Source organism: Pocillopora verrucosa, chromosome 4 (assembly GCF_036669915.1).
Source record: "Pocillopora verrucosa isolate sample1 chromosome 4, ASM3666991v2, whole genome shotgun sequence".
In the NCBI taxonomy this organism is placed as follows: domain Eukaryota; kingdom Metazoa; phylum Cnidaria; class Anthozoa; order Scleractinia; family Pocilloporidae; genus Pocillopora; species Pocillopora verrucosa.
This window is the reverse complement of record NC_089315.1, coordinates 29,451,072-29,477,052: the sequence shown is the minus strand read 5'-3', so window position 1 is coordinate 29,477,052 and position 25,981 is coordinate 29,451,072. Positions and strand designations below refer to the sequence as shown.

The window sequence follows — 25,981 nt, the reverse complement described above, 5'->3', positions numbered from 1 at the left end:
ACATTCTTTAATTGAATTGCCAGAGATTGCACATGGAGAACTTGAATAATTCTTAGAGCCAAATTACATAACCATGACGTTTGTAGTTCTTTTCAACAGAGCAGAGGTATAAATATTTATCTTTTGTGAGGTTCCACTTGAAAAGAGTCTTGGACAGGAAACATTTGCGACCTCCTTGGTAATGTCATTTGTTAATGTTTACGACGCAAAGTAAACCAAGCATTTTATTTCATCACAGAAACAACGTAGACATAATCATGTTTCTATGGATACGCGCCAAACGTGACTCAAATGAATTCGAAATGAATACTTTGTATACGCAATAGAATGAAGCAAGTAAGTTGAATAAAAACATGAAAACACTCTTACAGTTCCCTCTTTGAGATTTGAATTTGGAGAAATGTTTACACGCGTTGCTAGACAACAAACCATTTTATGCATTGGTTTGTGAACACGTTTTCGGGCGGCGTTGCTAACGTTACTTTTTTAATTGGGGTTTTCCACAACTGTTACAATGATGTGTGTCAGCTTCCTGTTATTCTTTTGGCTGCTTTAACCTGATCAATAACTAAATCACCTTTGCTAAGTAAGACCAAAAGTGAAGGTGTCAAGTAATGTAACATCTTCAACGTTTTTTTTTTTGTCATCATTATAATAATATAATAAATATTATAATTATTATCGTTATCGTTATCATCATCATTATCATTATCACAATATTTTTCTTTTTCAGTGCTCGTATAGCCTAGTGAAATTTATGTAAATCTTGATTGACTTCATAATACATAGAAAGACGAATACAGAAACTGTCTCGAAGCTTATAATTTAAAGTTGGAAATGTTTTTAACTTCTTTTCCAGAAATGATCATGTTCATTCTGTAGCTGTACCAAAGCTTTATTTTTACATTGCACCGATGTTTATTGTTTCAGATAAAGAAGCATATTAATTCTGCATCCTTTGTTGTGTATTTCGTTCTGTCGAGAGGTCTTCACTGTTCTGCTGCAATTCCCTGTTATTTGCGTTTTTTTGCCTGAAGACTTATTTCACAACTTCTGTAGCTTATAAAATTTAATTTCCGTCGGATTGGTACCTGGATCACGATGTTTTTTTCCGTTTATTGTTCCCTTGGAAACTATTGAGTTTTTATTTCTCCTAAATTGTAGTTAACTGAACAAAGGAAACTGAAGGAGCCTATTCAAGTAATTTCTTTTTGTTTTCTGATCTCCAAAACAGATAATTAACAGCATGACCCACCTGCTTTGGGTGAAAATAATAAACAAAACCAAACTGATAAAGACAAAATACCACATTTCGAACCACTTGTGTATTTCTGATTTGTTAGTTCATGATTGTTGCTTTTGCTTCCTGAAAAAAAACTATAATTCATCTGTGACGCAGGGAATGGTGAAAGATAGCGGGGGCCTTTTGCACGGGCCCCCTCTACTCTTGACAAAAAAAACAAAATCGACGAGACACCTGCAACACTTTTCGGAATAATTAAAACCATCTGTAATTAAGCACACAGTACTTTCGCCAAAACGAGACAAGGCAATGCAAGGCAGCATGCTTATTAACAAGCGTCGGTGAAAAACGCTGTCAACAGTACAAGCGGCGACGTAAAAGAACATCTTGAAGGCGGCATCCAAGGGAAAACCTTGGAAAATATCCATCAGTGTTTTCGCCCATCTGGTAAGTGTCTTCGCATAACTGTTTAATACAGCTCGGTGGCGTCGTTTGTTATACAAATCTTAACATTAGTACAAATTTACTTCGCTGTCGCAACCACTCGAAATGGATTTCCTACAGAGGTAAATCTTGAAATTCAACTTAAAGCCGCGTTGTTAGAGATATATCTCTTGTTCATTGAAAACAAAAACAATATACCACCTTTCATTTTCTTTCGCTTTGTTGTTTAATAAACCATTTTTGGAAATAAGTTTCCTTACTGTGAAAATAATCAAAATTTAAGCGGTGATACCAGTGGAATTGCCTCATTTCTGATTCGAGTTGCGCGTGTTTTTCTCTACTTCCTCAATCCCTAAAACTTCCGATTTTCAATGTTTTACCGCAATTTACCTAGTAGAATTCTTGGTTATAAAGTGTTTGTAGCCATGGAAACATTGTAGAAAATATTCCCGGCGCTTAGGTAACAAGGTTTATTTTCTAATTTAAACCCCGCCAGGATAGGCCTAAATTACTTGTTTCAAGAAGAAATGAATGTAGACTTGTGCTGTGTAAAAGATAGCCGGAGACAATGCATTTTCGCCTTGCTGTTGGCTGTAGAGCCGTAATATTGACCGTTGTCTCCATCTGCTATGCGCGGTACTTCAGCCAACTCTGATTCACTTTCTATCATCGCTTGTTTAGTTTCGTTATTGCGTGATAGTTGTGATCAGAATATAGTATCTTTTATCACAGATATAAAACGATTGATTAATGTCTTTAATTTATGAAGGGGAAGGTTCGATTCCTACCCGTAAGATCACCATCTCTAGCCGGTAAGTTTCAAACCGGTTGTCAGATATCCAGTAGCTACGGCTAAAATGCGCCTTAGCAGCAAATCTCCTCAATCATAACTTACTAGGAGTGTAAAGTAAGCTTTAAAAACAGGAAATTTAAAAGTGGAATTGAGTAAACAAACTCGAAAAAACAGTGCCCATGCAAATTTTATAATAAATGCGTGGGAGCGATACTGAATACGACTCTAATTCGAATGTGGTTAAAAATTATAAATTGTTAACAATATGAAAAACAAATGTTAGAGAAAAAAAGAAGAAAACTATTATTTGTAAGTCCTTGCCGTGTTATATCTCGAGAACAAGCAAGGAAATACGTCTAATATCAATGACGTATAAAAGTCATAATTCTTGTTTTATTAACATCATATTTTCCCAACCATCTCTCGTCTGGCTCTCGAATTTCTTGTGTAAATTTGATGAACATTTTCTGATGGTTGTGCACGTGCCATTTCATACAATGGCGCATAAAAACAAAGGGAACGCACCATAGTACATGATTTAGAACTCTAGTTAAATGAAAGTACGAACATTTTCATAGAAACTATCTCCACGAAAATTAAAGTGCAAAATTGATGAGACTTCCGGCGAAATGTCTATGAAAAAATTCCCCTAATCATCACGGAACCTAAACTAATTTTATAGAACACCAGTAATAGCATACATTTTCATTTTTTTTAGTGAAAGCCAAAATTTAGCTTTTTCTTTGTGTGCGCCAGAAAACTTCAACTTTTCGATCATCAGTGGACTGAAATATGATTGTACATGTTGAAATCTGATTTAATTCTAGAAACAAAAACACTAAACGGAATGTTTTTTTAAGTACTTGAACGCACCCTGCAAAGAAAGACTCACGAAACAGTTGTTATGACCAATCGGTGTGTTACTCAAAGCGTAAAAAGGCGAGGAATTGCCATATCCAATACGAAAAAAATGATTTCATGATAGAAGTGAAAGTGACAGTCGTTCAAAAGGAATAGATCAGAGGAAGTCTGCATAGAATCACTTGATTAATGATCACACCTACAGCTTAACTTTAGAGTAGGAAACAAGACTATCAGCGAAAGAGGTAACAGTGTTTTCACTAAGCTGCTTTTGATTCTTTCGAAGACGGACCTAGAAATTGTATCATTGTGCTTTTGTTTTACCTTTTAGCACCGACCCATTACATTAAGTCGGTCGAAAGCTTCGTTTTATCTTAAAAATGAGAGAATTTATGTATTAGTAATGATTTTAGATGATAAAAAGTTTTAAGAGTATTGTATCGATTTTACTAAAGATGTGATAAAGATGCGTCTTATGGCTTGTCAAGCGGCTTTCTATGACCAAATGGAGATACAGCGCTCGCATTACAAACACATCAACATTATGTAACGGTTGAGACTACGCCTCACTATCGCCATTGACGAGACAGCTGAGAAACACTGACAATTCTATCCTCTCAGATAAAATTTGAATTCTAAGTAGAATTGAAAATTACATAACAGCTTCTTACTTCGGAGTATTTTGTTAGCTCTAAATTCACCTGTTTGAGGATTTTCCGTTCAGTTTTATGTTCTGCCAATCAAGTGTAACTTAAATGCCCTAGATTTAAAGGTATTTATTCCGGAGAACACATAACCGCTTTATAAGCGTTAGAGTAAAATTTTGTTCTTTCCACGACCATATTGTGATCTGAAAGAAAGTTGTATTTTTCTTTAACGCCTCTATCAATTAACAATTTTCTTCGCTCAACCTTTCTGTTGTTAGAAGGGAAGCTAACTTTTCTCCCAAATTGTGTACTGGAAACAGCACAACTTCTCAGCTGACTTTCCAAGCTAGTGAAGAACAAACCCTTAATTTGCAAGCATCACTGTCACAAGGATAGAGCGAAAATGTCTCTGATTATAAATTGTCACAGATCAACGCACTCTCATGGCGGACTACTCAAAAAAGGGACAACGCTTGTAAAGTAAATTATGTAACCGTTTTGACCATCAACCATTGCTTAGCCCGTCAATTACTGATATTGCTTACTAGGAACTTAGGCGCTCGGAAACCCTTCGCAGAAGTACGCTAAGAGCTCGAATAAAGATTAATAAAAGTATTTAGCAGAGGTTCTCATCGCTAATAACCAGCCTTGCCTTCCGTTTCTCAAGGCAATATGTGATCAACTGAAAGTGCGTTGTAGCAAAACCCCTCTTTCGTCTTCCGTGATCTAGAAGAGACATTAAAACAATAAAGAGGGACTCATAAGTGCGAACGACCTAAGATTTTTTATCACAAGCGCTAACTGACTGTACGGAAAAGGAAGTTATCACTTAATATGCACATTTTATGCCGAAGCGAATTAAGAAATATTAGAACAGAAAAAAGCAATAATAAAACTAAATAGTTTCTTCCTGTTACGATGAAAGTCGACCAGACAGAAATAGGTCTTTCTAATTACATGCAGTAAATCTCGACGGCAAAATTTCGTGATAGGTAAATTTCCAGAGCGATTCATTTAATTTCCGTCAAAATCATTATAGATTTGTATTTCAAAGGAAGAAAACTTTTCAGACGGAGTCTATTGTGCACCCAAATCTCCTAAATTAAAATAGCGCGAAGGTTGATTTTGCTTAGGCTCCACAAGTAAATTGCTATCGAGGAAATGATTATCGCACGAAGTTAATATGAATAAGTAGGTTTAAGGAAGAGCATGTCTAACGAAGTTTGAAACAAAATTGGTTAACAATATACGGTAACGAAAGTCAATAACCGCGACCTAGGATTTTCATTTGCATCTCAAACAACTGTCATCGTTAACTCTGTCAAATGACAGGCGAGTAAACAAATCTTTTCTGAACATAAGCACCTGAGCTTTTGTTTGCTGTTGCCAAGGTAACGGGATCTTTAGAGAAGGGCCAGGTGGTGACGTCGTTTATAATCCATGGCGCGGACAGTGTTTGATGGAAAAAGTAAATGTTACTGCCGTGACAATTCGTTCTCTGTGTTGCATTATTTGACACAGGAGTTGTAAACAGTGTGGAGGACCGAATCCATGGCGGCGAAGGCAGATATCAGAAACAACGTGGAATGGAAAAAATGACCAGACAGCTGACTGGCTGCTCATTAACTCATTAGCACAGCAAGACGACCTGACATAAGCAAGAAACCATAATGTTGGGTTACCATTACAACGTCTTTGACTACATGACACAGAAAACGTGCATACGATCGCTTGGAAGGGTACAATTCTCGCTACATTCAATTGGCTCTGGTGCGAGCGCTGGTCAAGTCCTTCTATAGGCGTAAATTGATTTTGTTTTGGATCAAGTTATAATTTAGCGAGCTTGTCAAGTACAATAATGGTCTACTTCACGAACTACTCGAAAGGATACGTTGTAGAGTATGAAACTCCGTGTTTTAAAAGCTGGCTTCTACTACCAGCGGAGAATTTATGGAGTGATGGAGTTCGAGGATTTCTATACACAGTTGCCATGTTCTATTTATTTCTAGGGATCGCTATAATCGCCGATATTTTCATGAGCTCTATCGAGGTAATAACAAGTAAAAAGCGCAAAGTTACACGCTACGATTCCGAAAAGCAAGAACGCGTTGAGATCGAAGTATTTGTATGGAACGAAACCGTGGCTAATTTGACTCTTATGGCGCTGGGATCTTCCGCGCCAGAGATTCTTTTAGCTGTAGTAGAGACGGTTCAAAATCTAGGAAACGTACCGGACGCATCACAGGAGGACAAAGATGGTCTTGGTACTTTTACCATAATCGGATCAGCTTCATTTAATCTGCTTCTTATCACGGCACTATGTGTGGTAAGTGTTCCCAGCGGAACCGTAAAAAAGATTCGCGAATTGGGAGTCTTTATTGTCACTTCTGTGTGGTCGCTGTTCGCGTATGTCTGGCTGTTGGTGGTGTTGAAATGGTCCTCGCCTGACGAGATCGAGTTATGGGAAGCGTTCGTGACGCTGAGTTTTTTTCCTCTTCTTGTCATCACATCTTGGTGTCAGGATAACGGCTGGTGGTGTAAGCGAGGCAGAATTATAAGCGTTGAAAGTCCCGAGGTAAGTAGATTGATATAATTTTAATTTAAGCACATTGTCCCGTTCAATTAGTGAATACTGTTCAATACAATTACAGCGGCAATCCGGTTTCCGTGAGAATTCGCAGTACTTCAACTCTGTTTACTTTTCTACTTGTTTGTTTTCTAAATTCCTCTGTAAAAATTTCCACTGGCTATCGACGTCATTAAGCGAAATTCGTATTTTAGCGTTAACTTCAACCTTACGAAGATTAACAAATCATACACAAACGTTCACATTGTCTCTCTCCAAACAAACACACTCCTTTTCATAAACAACGTTAATTACAATGATCTGTCACTGCAACGGTTTTGTTTCACGGGATAGTACTATGTTACTCACGGAGTTAATTAATTAATTAAGACAGTTGGTGAGATAAGTAACTTTCAAAATAAAGAAGTACGTTTTACGGGGCTCAGTAAGATTGCAGTTTCTTTTGCTCGCTAACCAAGGCTGAAACATTGCTCCTATCCACATTCGATAAAAAAAAAATGCATTTTAATCTCTCTTTGACTGCTTCGTATTGATTTCGCTCAACCATTTCGAATTTTAATCATTGTGTTCATCACTTCTGCAGTTTTTCGCAAGTTTCTGGGCTTTATTTTCGATGATCACTTCTTAAAATTAGGAAGTTAAGCGATACAGTTTTTTTCTTGATTTATACTAATGAACATGAGTCACTAACTACGAGGATAGTACGCAGTATTAATTTAGAGCAACAAACCGCATCAGTTTGCTCCTTTCAATTTTAAGCCAGTGCAGTTAATCCGAGACAAAAACCAAGCGTTCACCATATTTATTTTCTGACCACATCCGAGGTAATCGGTTATCCCTGATTACATTCCAATTAAGAAGAATGTTATTAGTCACTTTGTAAAAGCTTAGTTTGTTGCGATTATGACACTCTAATAACAAATACGAGTACGATGCCTACAATGAAATATGATGATGCCATCGTACAATTTTATTAGATGATGCAAAGAAGAAAACCTCATCAAAATAAAAATTTTCTTCCTATTTTTGCCCGATGTTAACAAATTTGAGTGTTTACTTACCGTTTTCCTGTTATCGTCTTCGAGTCTGGATTTTGAAACAGTACCTGTTTCGATACAACCGAAGCAGAAGTGTCTGTTAAATAATTTCCTTGCAAACAACAATAAGAATTTGTTTGCTTCGGCCTATTTCCCCGTGTGATCAGCTGAGAAACTTTTTACCGCCAAAGTTTCGCGGGAAGACTTGATAAGTACAAGTTCTACAAAAATCCACGCTCCGCGCAAGCTCCGCGCGAGGGCCGCTGATCGCTCTTTGCAAGGCTCGGCAACGGTACAGTAATGGTTTCGCTGGATCACAGTTTTTGCTCGAGCCCAAGTCTTGCATATTTTTACCAAACGTTCCTTCAATATGAGTGGTCTAATTGAGTGGTATAAGTTATGCTGCTCTTTTAAGCATTTAACATGCTGAACTGTTGGACAGTTACGTCAGGGAGTTACAAATTTCAGCTTGTCAGTTCTTTTTGACGAAGAATGCAGGGATTGGAAATTCAGACGCTATTTGTTTCTTTGTTGTTTAGGTTCGCGTGATTGGGCTCACAGAACCTGGGAGTCCAATGATGACTCATCGTTCAATGGAACTAAGAGCTTTAGAGCAGCAAAGATTTAGGTAAGCATGAATAACATTAATCTACGTTCTAACCAAACACTCGTATGGTAAATCCTCTTCACCAATAAATTTATCTATGCTATTTTTATTACTTTTTGTGTTTGTTGAAATAGAGAGTGTAATTTTCAAGAAATAAGGGCTCAAGTATTTCCTAGCATTACTTTTTTCTACAAAAATCTCTATGAAATAAAAATCGTGTATTGCACAGAGTTTTTACGTGAACTGAACACTCTAACCCGCTGTCTAACTGGGAAATTCAAAGGTTCGGATATACTACCCTTCCTTTTAGTATCCTTGCTAAATGGTAGTGGTAAGGAGTGTTTTATCGGTCCTAAATTTCCCTACAAGAGAAAGAAAGGCCGTTTGCTAGCTATCAAAGTCTAGTATTCATACTAAACACTCCACTTTTATGTATCATATGTCAATTCCAAGTGGCCTAATATTAAATATACTTACACTTTTGTTTCAAAGTGAAAATGAGTTGAATGGAAGCAAGGATAGAATAAGGTTAGTATAATATTGACAATATTATTTTTTTATTTTTATTGTTATTTAGGTTTTATATCACAAGCCAAGCAAATCATATTTTGTTTTCACAAAATATATCTGAAATTAAAGTGCAATTGTTATCACATATTTAGTGGACATAAGGGAGCATTCAATATTCATTTCCTGGGAGGTGGGGGAGGGAGGGAGGGTTGAGGGATTTGGGGGGAACCACATCATTTTTCAGGGGGGTTGTAGTAAGGATCAGTTGTGTCCAACAGAGTACAAAGTGGGAACTACAGAAAATTGACTGTCAATTAACTACTAATGCATATGGGGGGGGGGGAAGTCATGGGAATTACAGAACCTTATGGGTGGATCAGGTAAATTTTATTGTGTCACAATCAAAAAATCCTCTGACCTTCCTTTCTCCCTCTCCCCCTCCCCCTTTCAATCAATAAACAACAATGGTTTCTAGGCATTATCTTTCCAGGTGGCTTCTGCATTTGTTTCAACAGTAACATGATTTTTATTTAGGTAATTTATTTAGATCATCATTTAACTTGAGCTTTCTTTGTTTGTTGGATTAAGATATACTGTATGTTGAAGGATAAATTTAGAATAGGAATCCAACTGGTTTGTGAAACCCTCATGACCTTGAAGTTTCTTTAAAGAAATGTAATCATTCTGCAGATCTTGTCAAGGTGAAGGTTAACATTTTCTTACCAATCAAACTTCTTCATTGTTTCTAGGGGTGTCGTGAATTTGTGGAAAGAATCAAATCCTGATTATAATGACAATAAAACAGTAGCTGATGTTGCCTTGGCCCTGAAGCAGTTTAAACAGATGACCCAGCAACCACAAAACAGTGCTTCAACCAGAGCACGGTATTATTATTGTACTATAATTGTTTGTTTGATCATTGATGTACATCTGTTTGAAAAACAAAGCGATTTTCGCACCTTCATTGGCTCATTTGATATTTTTTCCTTTATTGATTTTTCTTTGGGGAGAAGTGTGGTTGTTTTCTTTACAATACTGGAGCCCTAATTTAGAGGTTCTGATACAGGCACAGGATTTGTTACTCAGAATCGGCACTGGTGAAATGAAAAAGCAGCAATTGCTGGCTGGATTTTTGGCCAGCAGTCATTTGATAAAGCACAACAGACACTTCTTAGGTTATACAATGACAATTGTTTGATATTGAAAGCTATATTCGAGTTTCCTTACTTGAAATTTCAGTCAGCAGCCTAATTTCTTAGTTTCAACACTGCAGGCTTTGGTTAGTTATTGCTTTAGTGGGGCTATTGGGTGGTACAATAAACACTCATTGAGTGTCTTTCCAGTCAGAGGTAACGGTCATGTAATGGCTACTCATTGGGAAAGCAATGAAGCAGCTTACTTCCAAGTTTTGTCAGCCAAAACTGGCAATGGACTGTCATCCTTTGTGGCTAAAGACTTAACCTCTTAACTTATTTGATTTATTTACAGCTTTCGACATGCTGCATTACGCAGCATCACAAGACAGAAACCTGGTATAAAAGAACCTGTTAAGGACCAGGAGGAACAATTAAATATGCTATCAAAATCTCTTTATGGGTCTAGAGTTTTTGGCGGAGGTAACTTAACAGTATGCATATCCCATGCCCTTCTCAGTAAAAATGCCTTATTTATTAAGTGTAATATATGATGATTTTTAAGGTGGGTTCTAGTATATCTTATTTTGTAGTCAGTTAATTTTGAGAACATTTCAGAAATGATGATGTAAATGAAGATGGTAATTTTTTTTTTGCAGAATCATTTCCAGCTTAATGTGAGAGTTGTGTGCTTTTGCCATTTTAAAAATGGAAATCTACCCTTGTAACTCCAATCAGAATTATAGAAGGGCCAATCCAAGATTGTTAATATTGAATTTCATGTGACAAGTTTTCCTTACAAATTTACCACATTTTGCCTTAATATATATATCACAGGATTTTGTTGCTATCATCATTTGTCGTGTCACCCACAACCTAATCATGTATGAGGAATTCTGGTTTGATGGACAGCATTCTGTTTTCTAAGTTGATGTTTAGTTAAATTTTTACTTTCAGATGAAAAAACCTTTAGCTTCAGTTCAGCATCATATTCAGTTGTAAAAAGTGCAAAGAAACTAACTATAGAAGTGCAACTCAGTCAAAGGATAGCAAGGTTTGTGCAATATCCAAATCAGTGAGAACTTCTTGTTTACGTAAGCTCTACTGATTTTATTTTTCAAGTTGACTTTTACTTATGTAACTCCCAAATTTGTAATTATAACAGTAGTTTTCCTTTCAACAGATCACCTTGTGTTCCACGTAAAAAACTTCAATTATCAGCTCCTTATGACCCATCAACACCCATTGTTAATGGCAAATGGGAACAGCTTGCAGTTCCAATCATCAAAGCTGATTTTCCGGTTTGTTTTTGGTTTGTTTTTTTTCTCATGAATTACCAAAAAGCTAGTAGTAACTTTAGTCTTCCTTCTCCTTAAACATCCTCTATTATTCATGGTTTTGATAACCAAATGAATAGTATTACCATCATGATAATGGTTTCTGCATTTGATCTTCATCAGTTATCTGTAAAATGTATTTAACATTGCCCACTTTTAACAGGAAAGTAATGGTGTCCCTTTGTCAAATCCAAAAATAAATGGAGATTTACCAGCAAGGGAGAGTGTATACAACATACGAGATGCTGTGTCCACAGAGAACAATGGTGAATTTCAACTTTCAGAGGATTCTGCCCAGTCACAAGCTACAACATTTTATGTGGATTACGAGACTCGCGATGGAAGTGCTAAACATGGAAAGGACTACCATAATTTAAAAGGCACATTGGTGAGTGTAATAATAGTCTTACAAATCCTTCAATTTCAACTGCATGAAATCCAGGGCCAACTCAAGAGGCACCACTGACCAACGCACATTTTCTCAAGTTTGACTTTGCCTACATGTTAGGCAAAGAATAAATATGAAACAAAGCTCAGATTTGAAAATGAATCCTTTCTGAATTTTTCACCTGAGGATGGATTTCATGTCATTTGGATGTCAAAGGAATTTTGAAGATAGAAGCAGCTAATGCTAAAACTTTGTTTTAGATTTTTACCTGACTTTTGATACCTTATTAACAGTGACAGATATTATCACAATTATTATTATTATTATTATTATTATTATTATTATTATTTTAACATAATATTTTCCCAGCTCTTAACCTTTAAAGTTCCTGTTGTACATTGTTTCGTTTCATCGCCATAGTTATAAAATTTTGTTTTCATTCTTCTTTTTTTGAGGGCCTTGTTTCATTTTGTTTTGGTGTGTTTTTCAGACATTTTGTCCAGGAGAAACCAAGAAGACATTAACAATTACAATAGTCCATCATGATGGATATGCATTAGAAAAAGACTTCTATATACTGTTAAAGAATCCTGTAGGAACTGCTGAATTGGGAGAACCAAACTTGGCAAGGATCACAATAATAGACGATGATGGTAATGTCAAAGTTCATTGTTAAGTTGATTTAATCTATATCTTTCATTGGAAGTGCAGTCAAACTTCAGATAAGAGAAGACACACCCTTGTAACCAGAGAAAGGCTGTCTACTGTGGGAATTTTAATGTGTGAAAATAAACAATATTTGAAATAATTCTAAGAATTGAACAATAGATATGTACAGTATATGAAACACTTTTTCTGTGGCATGACTGCAGTCTTGTGTTATCTTTCAGAGCCTGGTGAATTCTCCTTTGAAAAAGCAAGTTATTATGCAAATGTAGTTACTGGTGATGTCAGTTGTACCATAATTAGAAGGAAAGGTTGTGATGGCACAGTCACACTGACCTACAACACCATGTAAGTGCTGTCAGCAGCGAAAAATAAAAACAAAACAAATACGCTAAGGGCTAGTTATTTACACAAGGTTTAACCCAAACCATGGTTTACACAATCAGTGGGTCTCAGGCTTTGTCTATAGGAGGGTTGATTTAGTTGTTAATATTGATGATAAATGGCCTTCCTCCATTAGCTTTTGGCCCTCTTGATACTGTTCACAAAAATAAATATTCAGACGAAAGGTTCAGCTAAAATGAGGATTGTTTAGGATGAAGTTTTGTTAAACAATGGTTGAACTTTGTTTAGATAATCCAATCTTAATCTCCTCAATCTGCATATCCTCCCATATCCTCTCTCTTTCATTAACTGGTAATTCAGCCATGTAGTATGATACATTCAGGTTACTAAAATCCACCTTAGCATACATTCATCTGATCCGATGGTATATTGTTTGTGTAGGAATGGTACAGGCAGTGGTGGGACAGAACAGGAACTTGAACAGAAGGAGTGTGATTATGAACAGGCAGTTGGTGGAAAGTTGTATTTTCAACATGGTGAAACATCCAAACAACTAATAATAAGAGTGAATCCTGACTGCAAGGTAATTGATAATTGGAGGAAGGTGGTCATTGCTGAGAGAGCAATTTTAAATTGAGTGTCAAAAGTAATCCAGGGTTGCTGTGATTTTGCTTTGTTTCACTCTGTGATTGGTCCAGAAAACTTGTGCCACTCTCTCAACCAATCAGATTCAAAACCAAGACTAATGAAAGTTGGTCATTTGTGTTTTTCACATTTCAGATAGTTTACCTGTTTTACTTTGGGTTCTCAATGGCTCCATTTCATATTTTCCTAACTTCTGATTGGCTGTCATGATTACTTTGGTTTTGGTGTGAAAACACTCCATTGAAATGCATTCTGTGATCATTATGTTGGTTAAATTGATTCAATAAATGTCGACTTATGAGTGGAGGGAGGAGGAATATCCATTGTAAGGATTACATTTCTGAACTGTCTTGCACATTGTATAAAGTACGTGACAATTGAGTTGCTCATGATGTTTTTCATTCTAAAACCATTGCAGAACTGCCCTTTTCTGTAAATTAGGCAACATTATAAACTTTTATTAAAATATCAGTGTGCCTAGTGAATAATCTTCTATCAAGGCATAGTTTATCTTTAACAGTGATTGAAGTACATTGTGCACTGTTTTATCAAACTTACTATATAGCAGAACGTAGTAGAACAGAAAGGTTGAATGGAAAAATTATAGACCTACCACCAAAAATTTAAGATGACAGATACTGCCTTGAAGTATAGAGACACTAAGCTGGGGGCTAACAAAATAAATAAGAAAATAAAGAAATAAGGCCAATTTTAACGTTTTCCATTTTGTTCCACTTTCTTTGTAGAATAAAAACTTTATTGTGTTATTGAGTGATAAAAGCCCTGGTGCTAAAATAGGACAGAAAAGTGCAGCAGTTATAAACATTACAAATGGTAAGCTTCTTTAAAAAACATGTGTTGCAAGTTGCTTAGTCTTTAAACCCAAGAAAAGTGTTAGTTGCTTAGTCTATAAACCCAAGAAAATTGCTTGATAATAAGGAAGCCACTTTTCCAAAAGTTGTTGTATTGGTGGCTCAGACCAGGGGGGGGGGGGAGGGGGGGGTAGATTGGCTGACATCCATGAATGTTTCAACTGGTTTGATTTAATTTATAACGTTATTAATTTACCTTGCATAACTAGTAAAAGTAAATGGCATCATGAAAATGCCTTTTGAATCACATACAGTCCCAGCTTACTTCGTATCAGGACAATCATTATTATCATCATTGTTGCCATCACGAACAGAAAAGACACCATTAAGACATAGCTTGGCATAGCAGGGTACTGGATGTGTGTCTCAGTATTGATACTATTTTCATATTCAGATTTGAATTCACTTTCAATTTTGATTTGCATCTTAGATGTTGATAACATTGTGGAGCGAGTTGCCAACATTATGACAGCAGAAGATGAACAAAGTTTGACCAAAAGTTGGAGAACACAATTTGAAGAGTAAGTGCTGAATATTTCACTCTAAACATTTCTCCTTGACCACTACAATTTGTAAATTTATTTCTGTGTAATGAGAATGTTCCAAAGTTGTTTTATCCTTCAAACACCATTTTCAATTGTCACACCAGGGCAATGGTTATTCAAGGGGAGGAGGATGATGAAGGAAACACAGAACCACTCAGCATAATGGACTTTGTCCTTCATTTTCTCACATTTTTCTGGAAAGTGCTATTTGCCTTTATTCCTCCAAGGTAACTCCTTTGTTTCTATTTTACATTGATATGTTGCTTTTGCAGACTTTCACCACAATCATGCTCTTTTATGTGTTTGAGAGAAGAGAATGAAAGAGACACAAGACATAAACTTAATCTGACCTTTAACTCTAAGAAGTGATTAACTTACATGTATAACTTCTCCCAATAATATCCATATATTATCCACCAAACAGGTAATGAGAATACTCACGGTTATCAGGTAGAAGTTGTCACCTTGATCCAATGCCCAATTCTCATAACTAGTCTACAAGGAAATGTTAAGCAGCAAGAGAGGAGAATTTACAATTAGATCTTGGGAAGTAAATGGTTAAGCATTACACCTTGGAAAACTTTAGTAGATGTAGACAATTGTTTGCTGTTTTTTGTTTGTTTAGGAACTGTTGTGGTGGATGGCCAGCATTTTTCATGTCTTTGTTAGTTATAGCAGGACTGACTGCATTGGTAGAACAGGTATGTTTGATCCACAAACTCTTAATATTTAATGTATAAATTGATTAAGAAATATATATTAATAAGTAAAACAATAACTATTTTTTACTAACAACAGTAACTACATGTAATTGTATTTTAAATCAGCTAGTCATTAGTAGGTTTTTCTTGCACATGTTCATATCAAGTTAGCCAAGAGTTTATTTTCATGTTGTTTTACAGCTTGGCAAACTCCTGGGTTGTGCCATAGGACTTAAGAACAGTGTTACAGGAATCACTATCATAGCAATTGGTACTAGCTTACCTGATACCTTTGCCAGCCGCTCTGCTGCATTGCAAGACATTGGAGCAGATGCCTCAATTGGGAATATCACAGGTTTGTGCAACTGCTACAGTCATTATCCGATCATGTCACTGTGCTGGCTTATTTTCCATGAGATTGACTTTATTGTCACTTAAAGTAACAGCAGTTGTATTTAGTTTCCACAATTTTAAGTACTGAAGTGAGGACTGGAGACACTGTTAATGTTGACTAAACATATTAGTGATTAATTAAACTTTCGACATGTTTGAATGTGAACTTGATTTTTTGTTTAGAGGTTCTTAATGCTTGGTGTTATTGGATTTTAGTGTAATATTAAAACTTTTATCATTTAGAAAATATTAATGAATGTGTAATAAATTGTGTATATCAGCAGCTTGAAGCACATAGTTTCCTCAAGCTTTGTTTCAAAAAACAGAATTGTTAGCTTAGAACTTGATGTCTTTAGACAAACATCAATTTCCAACCTGTTGAAGCTTACTATGCATGCACACTTAACCATAAAAAACTGTGATGTGATGTTTTTTCAAAAATTTGAATTTTGTTGTTTTTTGGTTAAAAACCAGTGATTTTTGTATAATAGTTCAGTCACAAATCAAGTATAAATATGATAAAAATGTTCTTCAGACAGAGTTTTAAAAAATCTTTTCCACAGACATTTACACAATATATTGATCATGTCTAGTTATATGATACCTTTGTTGTTTGCAGGGAGTAACAGTGTGAATGTGTTTCTTGGTCTTGGGTTGCCATGGGTGATATCAACTTGTTATCATGCAGTGAAGAGGACAAAGTATATTGTGTACAGTGGTAATCTAACTTTCTCTGTGCTGGTCTTCACAACTTTTGGACTCATTTGCCTTGCAACCCTTGTCATTAGAAGAATGGTGAGCTGATTGTTATGCAGAATTTAATTATTGTGAGAAATGTACTTTCCTGTGGAAACTATTTAATTACATGATTTTTTTTTCATGAAATAATGAATTTTGACTGCTGAGGTATATTGGTAAGTTTCTGGGTCAATGCAATGTTACTGTGTGCGTGTAATTAGAGAAAAAAATGTTTGGATTAAAGAGAGAGAAAATATTTATTCTATAAATTGTATCTTTGTTGCTTTCACTTGTAAGTTATTTCTGTTTACTTTTGCTTTAATTTTCAGATTTTTGGAGGAGAGCTTGGTGGTCCTGCAACATCAAAACACATGACTGGGTTCTTCTTGGTTTTCTTGTGGTGTTGTTATGTTGTGGTATCAGCACTTGTGGCATATGACATCATTCCTGTTGGTCTTTGACACCTTTCGCACAAACACTTATTTATGGAGTTGCTTCACCACATTGTGTGGACAATCAAATTGAAATTGTTCTGATTTGTCAAATTACTTAAGAAGAATGGCAACATGACTAATATTGGAGACGGAGACTAATATTGAACCACCAAGAAACAAAAATCTGAGCAACTGTGTTGAACCCATCTGGCTACGTGTCAATATCTACTGCACATAGGGGAAAATATTGGTGGACTCTGTGGCTTTGGATGGAGTTGTTTTAAGTTACAGAGTTGTGTGTGAAAGGGTCAAATACAATTGGGTGTATCTCAGAGAAAATGCCTTTGTTGCTGGAAATACCAGGTTGGAAAGATTTGGGTTTGTGAATGCCTTAACTTGGCAGAAATAATTCAATTGTATTTTCCCTGTGTTCCAGGGCAGTGTGATCAAAATGAGTGAAAGGATTACCCTTTTAAAGGACACAGACAGTGAAGCAAAATCTAGGCCATAGGCTTCTGGTCAGAATTGTGACCTGTTCTAAGGCCTATGTGTAAATTGGATTTTGCAGTTTAACTAGGGACAGAAGCACTACAACAGTCTAAAAATTCCAAGTCTTCAAGAAAATAAAGCCATCCATTGCCATAACTAAGCCTGGTTTGATACAGAATCAACTGTGAGGCCTGAATGCGACACAAAAAGGAGGTTTTATATGTCTAGAAATAGAGTCATATTTATGAGGAAGTCTTGTGCTTAGCTTTAATTTGAAATTGAGAGATTTTTAGAAAGGAAATGGCTTCAGTTGAAGATTGCCATTGCATGATGCATGGTTCTTAATAGTGAGGTGGCAAAATTATTTTCAAACACAACAGGACCCACCTCTATTTATGAAATCTGTTCCAACAGAGGAGAGAACACCTGAGATCACAATAGCTCTTATTCAAGTTGTCAGTTTGAATCTGCTAGTAATTCTTGACATGCAATATAAGATTTACATTATAAAATAATTTATCAACAGATTATTGTAAATATATTGTTTGTTGTAAATAGTACTTTACTGCAGAAACAGAGTGGATGTAATTTATTTCCATTATTGCAGTCTGTAGGCCAAATAATAAAAGCTTGCTTTGGTGTGTCAGTATTATTTTGTACAAATGTTACAAATTTACTAATAAAATTGAACTGTAGATGGAAAAAGATGAACTCTTGCCAAAGACAAACTTTGAAACATAAATTAGTTAGCAAGTCTCTCAAAGCCAATAGCTAAGGCAGATGACACAGAATCAATGTTTGATAATTATCAATATCATGCAAAAGCCAAATTCAAAAATTGTTTTGTTATATGTCCTTTAAACAATTACCAAAAGAAGACCCTTCCTCCAAGTTCTCATGTCACCAGAAACAGAGACAAACACCAGTACTATAGACAATAAGTTAGGTTTTTATTTACAATTATAACTTTAAGAAACCAAAGGAAAAGTGTACAAAGGTTTTGGAGTCCTTATAAACATATTAGTATAAAAAATAAGTTATAAGTACAAATACAGAATTCTATCAGAATCAATAACAGTCTTGGTCAAAAGGAAAGAGGTCATAGATTCAGATCCAAAGATTGAATGTTCTAATGATAAATAAATCCCCACCAGTGCTCATTTGGTTAATCAAAACTTCAGGATATATGCCCTAGCAGGACAATGTGCATGACTCAAGAAGGAAGGAAAGCACTTGGACCAAACTCATCTGTCTGAACTGTACGCATCCTTTGAAAATGAAAGGTGACTGCTGTACTTTTTGTTGTGGATATGAATTAACTAGTTGGGTGTTCCCTAAAATTTTGTACGCTATTATTGGTAATAAAAGTAATAACACTTAATGTTATGATTCTGTCCATAATCATACCGTCCAATGATAGTCAAATTGCACACCCACTTTTTGATCTCTGAGTTCTGTTTTTCATGCTAGTCAGCCACTCACTGCCTGCTAAATTGCAATCAAAATAAATAATGTGAAATATTACTACCTGAAACATTTGGACTCTATATTAGTTATTGTTCACAACATAACTGATTCCCATAATATAGTTTACATTCTGATAAACTTAAATCTACAATAAATGAATGTTACTATGAATAAATGATAATCTTAATTAAGTCTTTGGTTTAAGAAAATTGATACAACATTTTTAACAGAAACAGACTGAAACAAACTAGTGTTAAAATAGTAACTAGTAAGAGATACATTTCATATTATATAGCATGATATGGCTGAAAATATCCTTTTGTCTCAATTTAAATCCATTTCAGATCTAGATAAACTTTTTAATAGTTGAATGATGAAAAAAGTTATAAGTTTAAACTTAGAAATACTTGTAACAACTTCCCATTAGATTGGCAATAATAATATTAAATTCAATATAGAAGGCAGAGGATTCTGTGACAGCATCAGACTATCTCATTTAAGAAATTTCATCTTTAAGCCACTTGGCAATCTTGCTGAGATTCAACGTAAAAATATTGACCAAATATTTGATAATGAATAAAAGGAAAGCTGTATGGTAATGATGTTAGTTATGTTCTAAAATTATGACTTTTCTGCCTAAACAACCCATCAAATCTGACATATTCTTTCTTGATAAATACACTTGTTTTAGCAGTAGTGACTAAGCTCCAAAAATGTTAAAGAATTATATTATTTAAATAATAACAAATAAATAGAGAGATAGTATTGGAATTAGAAGTTTGGTCTGATAGTTTGATCATTTTCAACTTGGCTGCTAAAAATGAAGATGTTTTTGCATGAAACATGGTGTACTACTAACCACAAACAAGAAAAACTGGTATGATTGACCAAACCCTCTAATTATTATTCCTGTGATGCCACACAACAAATTTGAATTGTTACCCTCAATGACTGAAGTAGTTTTTGATGTGAAAGTCTAGACACACACACACAAAAAACAATATAACAGATGTTCTATAAATGCTATATTACCAAATTAAAGTGATTTGTCATTTCCACATAACTCAAATTAGAATTCATTGGTATTTACAAATAAGACAGGTTGAGTTGTCTAATTCTGAATGTATATTTGAGACCCACAATCTAACAGTTTTCACACAGATTCTTCAAAGTACACAAAAGTATAAGTTAGTAAAATGCAATATTCAAGAAACAGTATTACCACAAAAAAAACATTCCTGAAGTTGTTGTTTACATGTTTTTATAAACCAAAGGAACAAGCTTGTAAGGATTTCTGGTGGAAAATTTTGACAGCATTTGTTTAGCCCACTTTATCAGATAAAGTGGAACAAGATTCATTTCTGCTCCTGAAAGTGAGCATATAATAGTTAATTTTTTTAAAAGTATCTCAGCAGGCTGGACTCACGAATCCTCAAATTTGATTGATTAATTCCACTGTTGTACCTGGTCCAGCTTTTTACAATACAGACTACTTTCCACAACATTGGTGGCAAAGCAGAAAAGGGCAGACAGTGATGAACAATTTTTTCTCGCACAACCCAAGGCCAATAAGGAAAACTGGTGAAAGAGATGAGGATGGCTTCCCCAAAATTCTCCCTCTGTGGCATGTGATATCTCTAAGCTTCTCCAGGTAATGTTATCTGCTGATGGAATTTTCAATCTTTTTTATGGTTGTTTTGTCCAAACTGCACAAGTCAAAGTCCAGTGTTGTTTCTGTAAGTACAAAATGGCCTGTTTTCTCTAAAATGTCTGCTATTTTTTGAAGGAGAGTTGAGTCTTTCAAGGCTACAAGACGCTTGTACAGTTGAATTAAGTCAGATGAAGGTGTTCGCTGTCCATTGCTTCCTTTCTTTAGGTCTTTTTGTCGTTGTTTTGGGCTACAAGACAAACATAAAAAATTGAAATCAAGGACAATTCAACAACCACAGAGCACTGACAACTGTAGACCAAGTATCTAAAATCCCAAGAAGCTGAAATTTTCTTTATCTTGTATGGATTAATGTCAGTGTGAATCACTGTGTGTCTCAAGCCTGCCCTGGCTTGAACCATTTTTTGTGGTCTCAGGGACATTACTCACCTTTGCAGCTGTTGTTTGGGCTTATCATGCATCACACACACACACACACTCTCTCTTTTACAGCAATTAGCAGAAGAGAGCAATTAGCAGAAGAGAGTGTGGATCTAATGACACTTACAGAAACTATTGCAAGATTAGGAAAAAATCTGGACTTAATGTAAACTCTGAGAAAATAATGTAAATACATTCTTAGGATACCTGAGAGTCCTGGCCCTTGTTGTTTAAAGACTGGTTTGAGCTACCCATTGAATAAATGTTTACAAAATGTTCCATGATATCTAGTGGATAGCAATCTATCCAGTGGATAGCCCTATCAAGTCTTTAGACAACCAGGCCTTGGTTGTTTAAAGGTTGAATACTGCTAAATCTCTATCCAGTGGATAGTGTTGTATGTTTTGGTATTACTTGTCCACTGGACAGTGATTTATCCATTGGATAGCATTATCAGCCCTTTAACACCCGGGTTTGGGGTTAGAAAGACAAAATCTCAACACTAGAGACTAAGGAAGTGATCATAAACACACTGAAGGCCTGATTGAAATGGTGTTCACTGATCAAGAAGGGAATGATGCAACATGCTTAGATCACCTTTGTTGTTCAAAAAGGAAGAACAAAGCATTTACCATTGTGTCGAGAAACCTGCAAGGGAGGGATTTAATTTTCTTAACAATTTCAGAAAAAACCGAGAAGACAAAACTTGGTGCTATAAAACATGTATATGTTTAGGTCACCCTCTGCAATTAAAACCCCACTCTGAAGATCCACAGTTCCACGACTTCAGAGGTCATCAATCAAATAAATTCCAAACACTGTAGATTTTCACCTTTGCTTTGCTGAGACATTCTTGTTGGTGGGACTTTTCAGTTCATTCTTCTTCCCTTCTGACTTTTTCCCTTGAGAGCTGCTTTTTGTCTTGACCTTATTGCCAGTGTCTTTATTTTGTGTTGTACCACTAATCTCTGAAACGGACTTCTGTGTTGTTCCTGTGTTTACCGTTTTAGATTGAAATGGGGTAGAAATGTCACCACTATTGCCATCATCATCATCATCCTCATCACTTAGGTCTGCCATAAGTTTATCAAGTGCCACGTTTATATTTCCACCTAAATTTCCTAATAGACTTGAACTTGAAGTGCTACTTGACCAGCTGTCTCCAGAGCCACGACGCCGAAACGTGATCTTCTCAACTTTCTTTTCCTCTGGTTTAGATGGTTTCATATCTTCCTTGGGAGATTTCTTCTTCACTTTCTTGGATGATGTAAACTCTCTTCCCTTAGAACTGCTGGGTACTCCCTCATTTAATCCAGTCTCTAATGAGGTTTGCCGATTCTTCTTTTTGTCTGTGGCAGGACTCTTAGAGGACAGTGATTTTATTTTTAGCTTGATATCTTTCATTTCTTCCAATCTGTCCTTGCTTTCATTACTAGCACCAGGCAGTTCTAAGGGGATGAACCCCACTCCTTTCCCTGGCTTTGCAATGGCTTCATCGTGTTTCTTTTTCTTCTTTTTAACCAGCTGCACTTGTGTTTCCTCTGTTCCTGATGTGCTGGCTGATCTTTTAAGTCCTGGTGTTGCCGCCTCTTGCGTTTTGAGAGTCTTGTTGGCTATTGCACCTTCATGTTTGAATTTTTTGTTCTTATCAAGATCTTGTGCTAGTGATGAAACTTGAGGATTAACACGAACGTCAGCCACAAGGCTGTTTGTCACTTGGGTGTCTTTGGTCTCTGTGGTCTGTTCAGATATTGATCCATTCACAGGGGGAGATGAACTGGAGAGGGATATGAAAACAGAATAAGGAAAATGAACCACACTTGCCATTAAGGTGCTCCAGCAACAAAATCACTAACTGAGGCTGAAATGATTTTCTATGTCAAGTGAACACTCAAATTTGAATCAATAGATTTGGGATCAGTGCAATACTTCATGTACTATGTGATTAACTCCAGAGACTCTTGTTTTCCTTGCATTCCTTCTTTTTAAGAAAGCCATGGAGGGGAAGTGCTTTTTAACTTTTCTGTCCCAAGCTTATTCAAGCAAATACAAGACTGCTTGAACAAGCAAAGTAAATCCAAAGCATCCTAATTTACAGTACCTGTGAAATCCATTTGTTGTGGTTGTTTTTGTGACAATCCCTCCACCTTTCACCAGCTTTCTTTTAAATTCATCAGTAGGGTTTGTGAAAGTTAATGCCTCACTTCGAATGTTATCAATCGGCAAGGAGCCAAAGGCAGGAAGGATGAGATCATAGTCAAACTGTAATTTCCTTGGTTCTATTTTGTTTTTAAAGTAGACTTCAATGGGAAGGAAAAAGCTTCCATAACCATGTTCAGAGACAGCATATGGAGGATTCTTCAAAACTGCGAGAGAAATATGACAACAGGTATTCAAACTTGATTTTGCTTCTCAATAAGCTCTACTTGCAAGAACATCGATATAATAATTTCAATCATTAAAACAAGGGTGATACAATTTCATATTCCATAAACTATTCATTAAATTCAGTTTTCTAATAATATCAATCTTTTTTTTTCTTAAAACTTTGGTTACAACTTTATCATGCATGTTACTTTGCCCACATTTTATACTGTAACTTTTTTTTCCATGAATCCTCTGAGGACTACGTGTGAAACACCTTTCATAAAGATTATTTGTTCTTTTATTATCATTATGCATTCTCTAAGGGTACAGGCATGGACAAGCTGCACCAAGGCTTTTTCAGTTCTACTATTTAAAGACAAAATAAGATATTGGTAAACTTTCATGTATGCCTTGTGTAATAATTTGTTCCATTGAAGAAATTTTATTCTCTAATTTCTGGAAAAAAAAACAAGGCTACATTGCTTTCACAAAATTTCAAAAATACTGACACATTAGGATAACTTAGCTGTCTTGAGAATACACAAGTTGCAGACAAACAAATAGAATTCTAACATTTATACACCAAAATGTCATTTTTTGTCAACCCTCTTGAAGGTTACTTATTCTCGTTGCTGTGAAACTCTCCCTAAAAATTAGAGTGTAAGCAGGGGCTCTTAATTCAAACTGGAGAGCATAAGTATTATTTAAGATGTAATCTCAGATCCATTGTCTCTCCACATTACAGATAACTGATCTGTTCAACTCTACATCATCAAAATTATTACCTACGGTGTATTTAATTCCAATTTTTGGCATATGCTTTAAAGTTTCATTTCTAAGATATGTTATTATCATGGTCAGCAAATTATTTTTCCTCGAAGATGAGTTTCTCTAAAGAAAACAGTCTTTCTAAAAGTTGAACAGAGAGACATTTATCTTTCTTCCGTTGCAGCTGTTAAAATCAAAGACGCGAGATGCTGGGAGGTTTAAATGACCCGAATCTGTCCTACTTAGTTTCCTGAACACAGTAAAAACAGAAAAACAGAAGCCAATCGAATGTTAAACGTTCCAGACGAACTGTGGATAGCAATATTTACACAAGACCAACAATGAAAGCAAATAAACCGAATCAGTTATTTTCAAAGGGGCCAATACATGTAACCTTATCCTTGAAATCAAGTTAGTATAAGCGTTAATTCAATAGCACTAACAACTACAGTGCATTCGTTACGATACCACTAAAATCTAGTTCTCGTTTTCATCAATCACAAGAAAATTAATTCAACCGACACATCTTGTGGGTTGATGACCCTGTTACCTCTACGCAAAATTTTCTTAATCATGCAAAATTTTCTCGCGTTTATTGATTTATTTGGATTCAAATATTTCAAGGAAAAGTGTCCAATTCCTGTATTGAACAGGAAGACTGAGCTTCCCATTTAAACATCTCCTCAAGAACAGTGTAATGGTTGGCGATTCTAAAGCTTTAAACTTGGTAATGGCGCAACGTTGAAAAACAACATTAACCAGACGAGATAAGTAGCTTGAACTTTACGCTAGGATATCTCCGCTGGTTTTGATTAGGTAGTGTTTATATCGAAATGCTACACAACATCCCACTTTTCAAGAGGTTGGCTTTTGTAAATAAAAAGACAACCAAATCTAATTTATAAACATCTTGTCGACAATAAAAGTTGCAATTTTTCGAGCTTCTTCATGCCATTTACGCAGATTTAAGCCGTGGCCATTTGCAGCAAATCAGCAGCAAATCACACCAGGTAATGCCTTGAATTAAACCTTAATATCATATGTTACATCAAAATTAGCCATTCATGTCACTAGCGCTAAGAAAATAATATAGGAAACAAAGACAGTACCTAAGCTTTTAACACAATAGAGCTTCACAAGAGCATTAGTAATGGAGTTTGTAAGCTAGAGTTGAGCAGGAATTACCCTGGCCTACCTCGCTTCGGCTTGGGAAAACTTTCGTGCAAGTGAAACACAACCTTCTCTACGAAATGGGAAATGTCATCCCTCCCTGGTCCTCGTACAAAAACTTGCCAGTCGTGTGTAAATCCGTCAGGACTAGGGTTTTTCTTACAAGAAGCTTTGTGTCCGAGTTCAATCTTGACTTCAACTTGAACTTTCTCCATGTCAATGGATCTGCTCAGAGCACGTCAAATCTCGGCACACTGGAGGCATTTCACGAACCAGTGAGGCTAAGAGGAAATGTAACATGCCATCGAGGAAAAAGACACGCAATCAATCATCCATAACACAATAAGCCATTCGCTTGGTTGAGGACTACACAGTTAGAATTTTTCAGTAGGACGTTTTGATTCACTGACAGTTGTTGCGCGGCTGCGTACTAATAACGTGCCAAATATGGCAAACCTTTGTTCTGGACTATTCTGAGCACGATGGGGGAGGGGCTAGGGGTAAAATGTGGTCAAAATATCATTAATCTCTGATCCTGAGGTGTAATTGAGAAACAGAAAAAGGGAGGGAGGTATAGATGCGAGACTTTTTTGTCCCAAAATTCTCTGGTTACGAAAAAATAACTATTCAACACTTCTTTGGCAAGAGAGTGGGTTTTAAAACTTCAGCAATTTTTTAAAATCAGTCGGGTAGCCACAACCTATG

General features: G+C 35.8%; 2 protein-coding genes across 2 annotated transcripts; one reads left to right on the top strand and one right to left on the bottom strand.

Annotated features, from left to right (window-relative positions):
- Positions 1-1,553: 1,553 nt before the first annotated feature.
- LOC131779126 (sodium/calcium exchanger 2-like) lies at positions 1,554-18,208 on the top strand. The gene is made up of 19 exons (XM_059095663.2): positions 1,554-1,690; positions 5,510-6,563; positions 8,152-8,240; positions 8,712-8,747; positions 9,479-9,613; positions 10,218-10,345; positions 10,820-10,916; positions 11,046-11,163; positions 11,363-11,587; positions 12,078-12,240; positions 12,478-12,601; positions 13,040-13,181; positions 13,990-14,077; positions 14,546-14,636; positions 14,765-14,887; positions 15,286-15,361; positions 15,563-15,716; positions 16,374-16,549; positions 16,822-18,208. The coding sequence occupies exons 2-19, from the start codon at positions 5,847-5,849 to the stop codon at positions 16,951-16,953; spliced, it is 2,814 nt and encodes a 937-aa protein (XP_058951646.2). The 5' UTR covers positions 1,554-1,690; positions 5,510-5,846; the 3' UTR covers positions 16,954-18,208.
- A 136-nt stretch (positions 18,209-18,344) lies between these two features.
- LOC131779096 (protein AF-9) lies at positions 18,345-25,669 on the bottom strand. The gene is made up of 4 exons (XM_059095627.2): positions 25,302-25,669; positions 23,073-23,337; positions 21,804-22,748; positions 18,345-20,780 (listed from the first exon to the last, which is right to left on the bottom strand). The coding sequence occupies exons 1-4, from the start codon at positions 25,489-25,491 to the stop codon at positions 20,540-20,542; spliced, it is 1,641 nt and encodes a 546-aa protein (XP_058951610.1). The 5' UTR covers positions 25,492-25,669; the 3' UTR covers positions 18,345-20,539.
- Between the last annotated feature and the right edge of the window lie 312 nt (positions 25,670-25,981).

Coding starts and splice junctions, on each gene's coding strand:
- LOC131779126 (XM_059095663.2), top strand. CDS start 5,847: ATGGTCTACTTCACGAACTACTCGAAAGGATACGTTGTAGAGTATGAA. Junction 11,164..11,362: donor TCATCAAAGCTGATTTTCCG/GTTTGTTTTTGG, acceptor CACTTTTAACAG/GAAAGTAATGGTGTCCCTTT. Junction 15,717..16,373: donor CTCAATTGGGAATATCACAG/GTTTGTGCAACT, acceptor TGTTGTTTGCAG/GGAGTAACAGTGTGAATGTG.
- LOC131779096 (XM_059095627.2), bottom strand. CDS start 25,491: ATGGAGAAAGTTCAAGTTGAAGTCAAGATTGAACTCGGACACAAAGCT. Junction 23,338..25,301: donor TTTTCCCAAGCCGAAGCGAG/GTAGGCCAGGGT, acceptor TTTCTCTCGCAG/TTTTGAAGAATCCTCCATAT. Junction 22,749..23,072: donor ACAACAAATGGATTTCACAG/GTACTGTAAATT, acceptor ATCCCTCTCCAG/TTCATCTCCCCCTGTGAATG.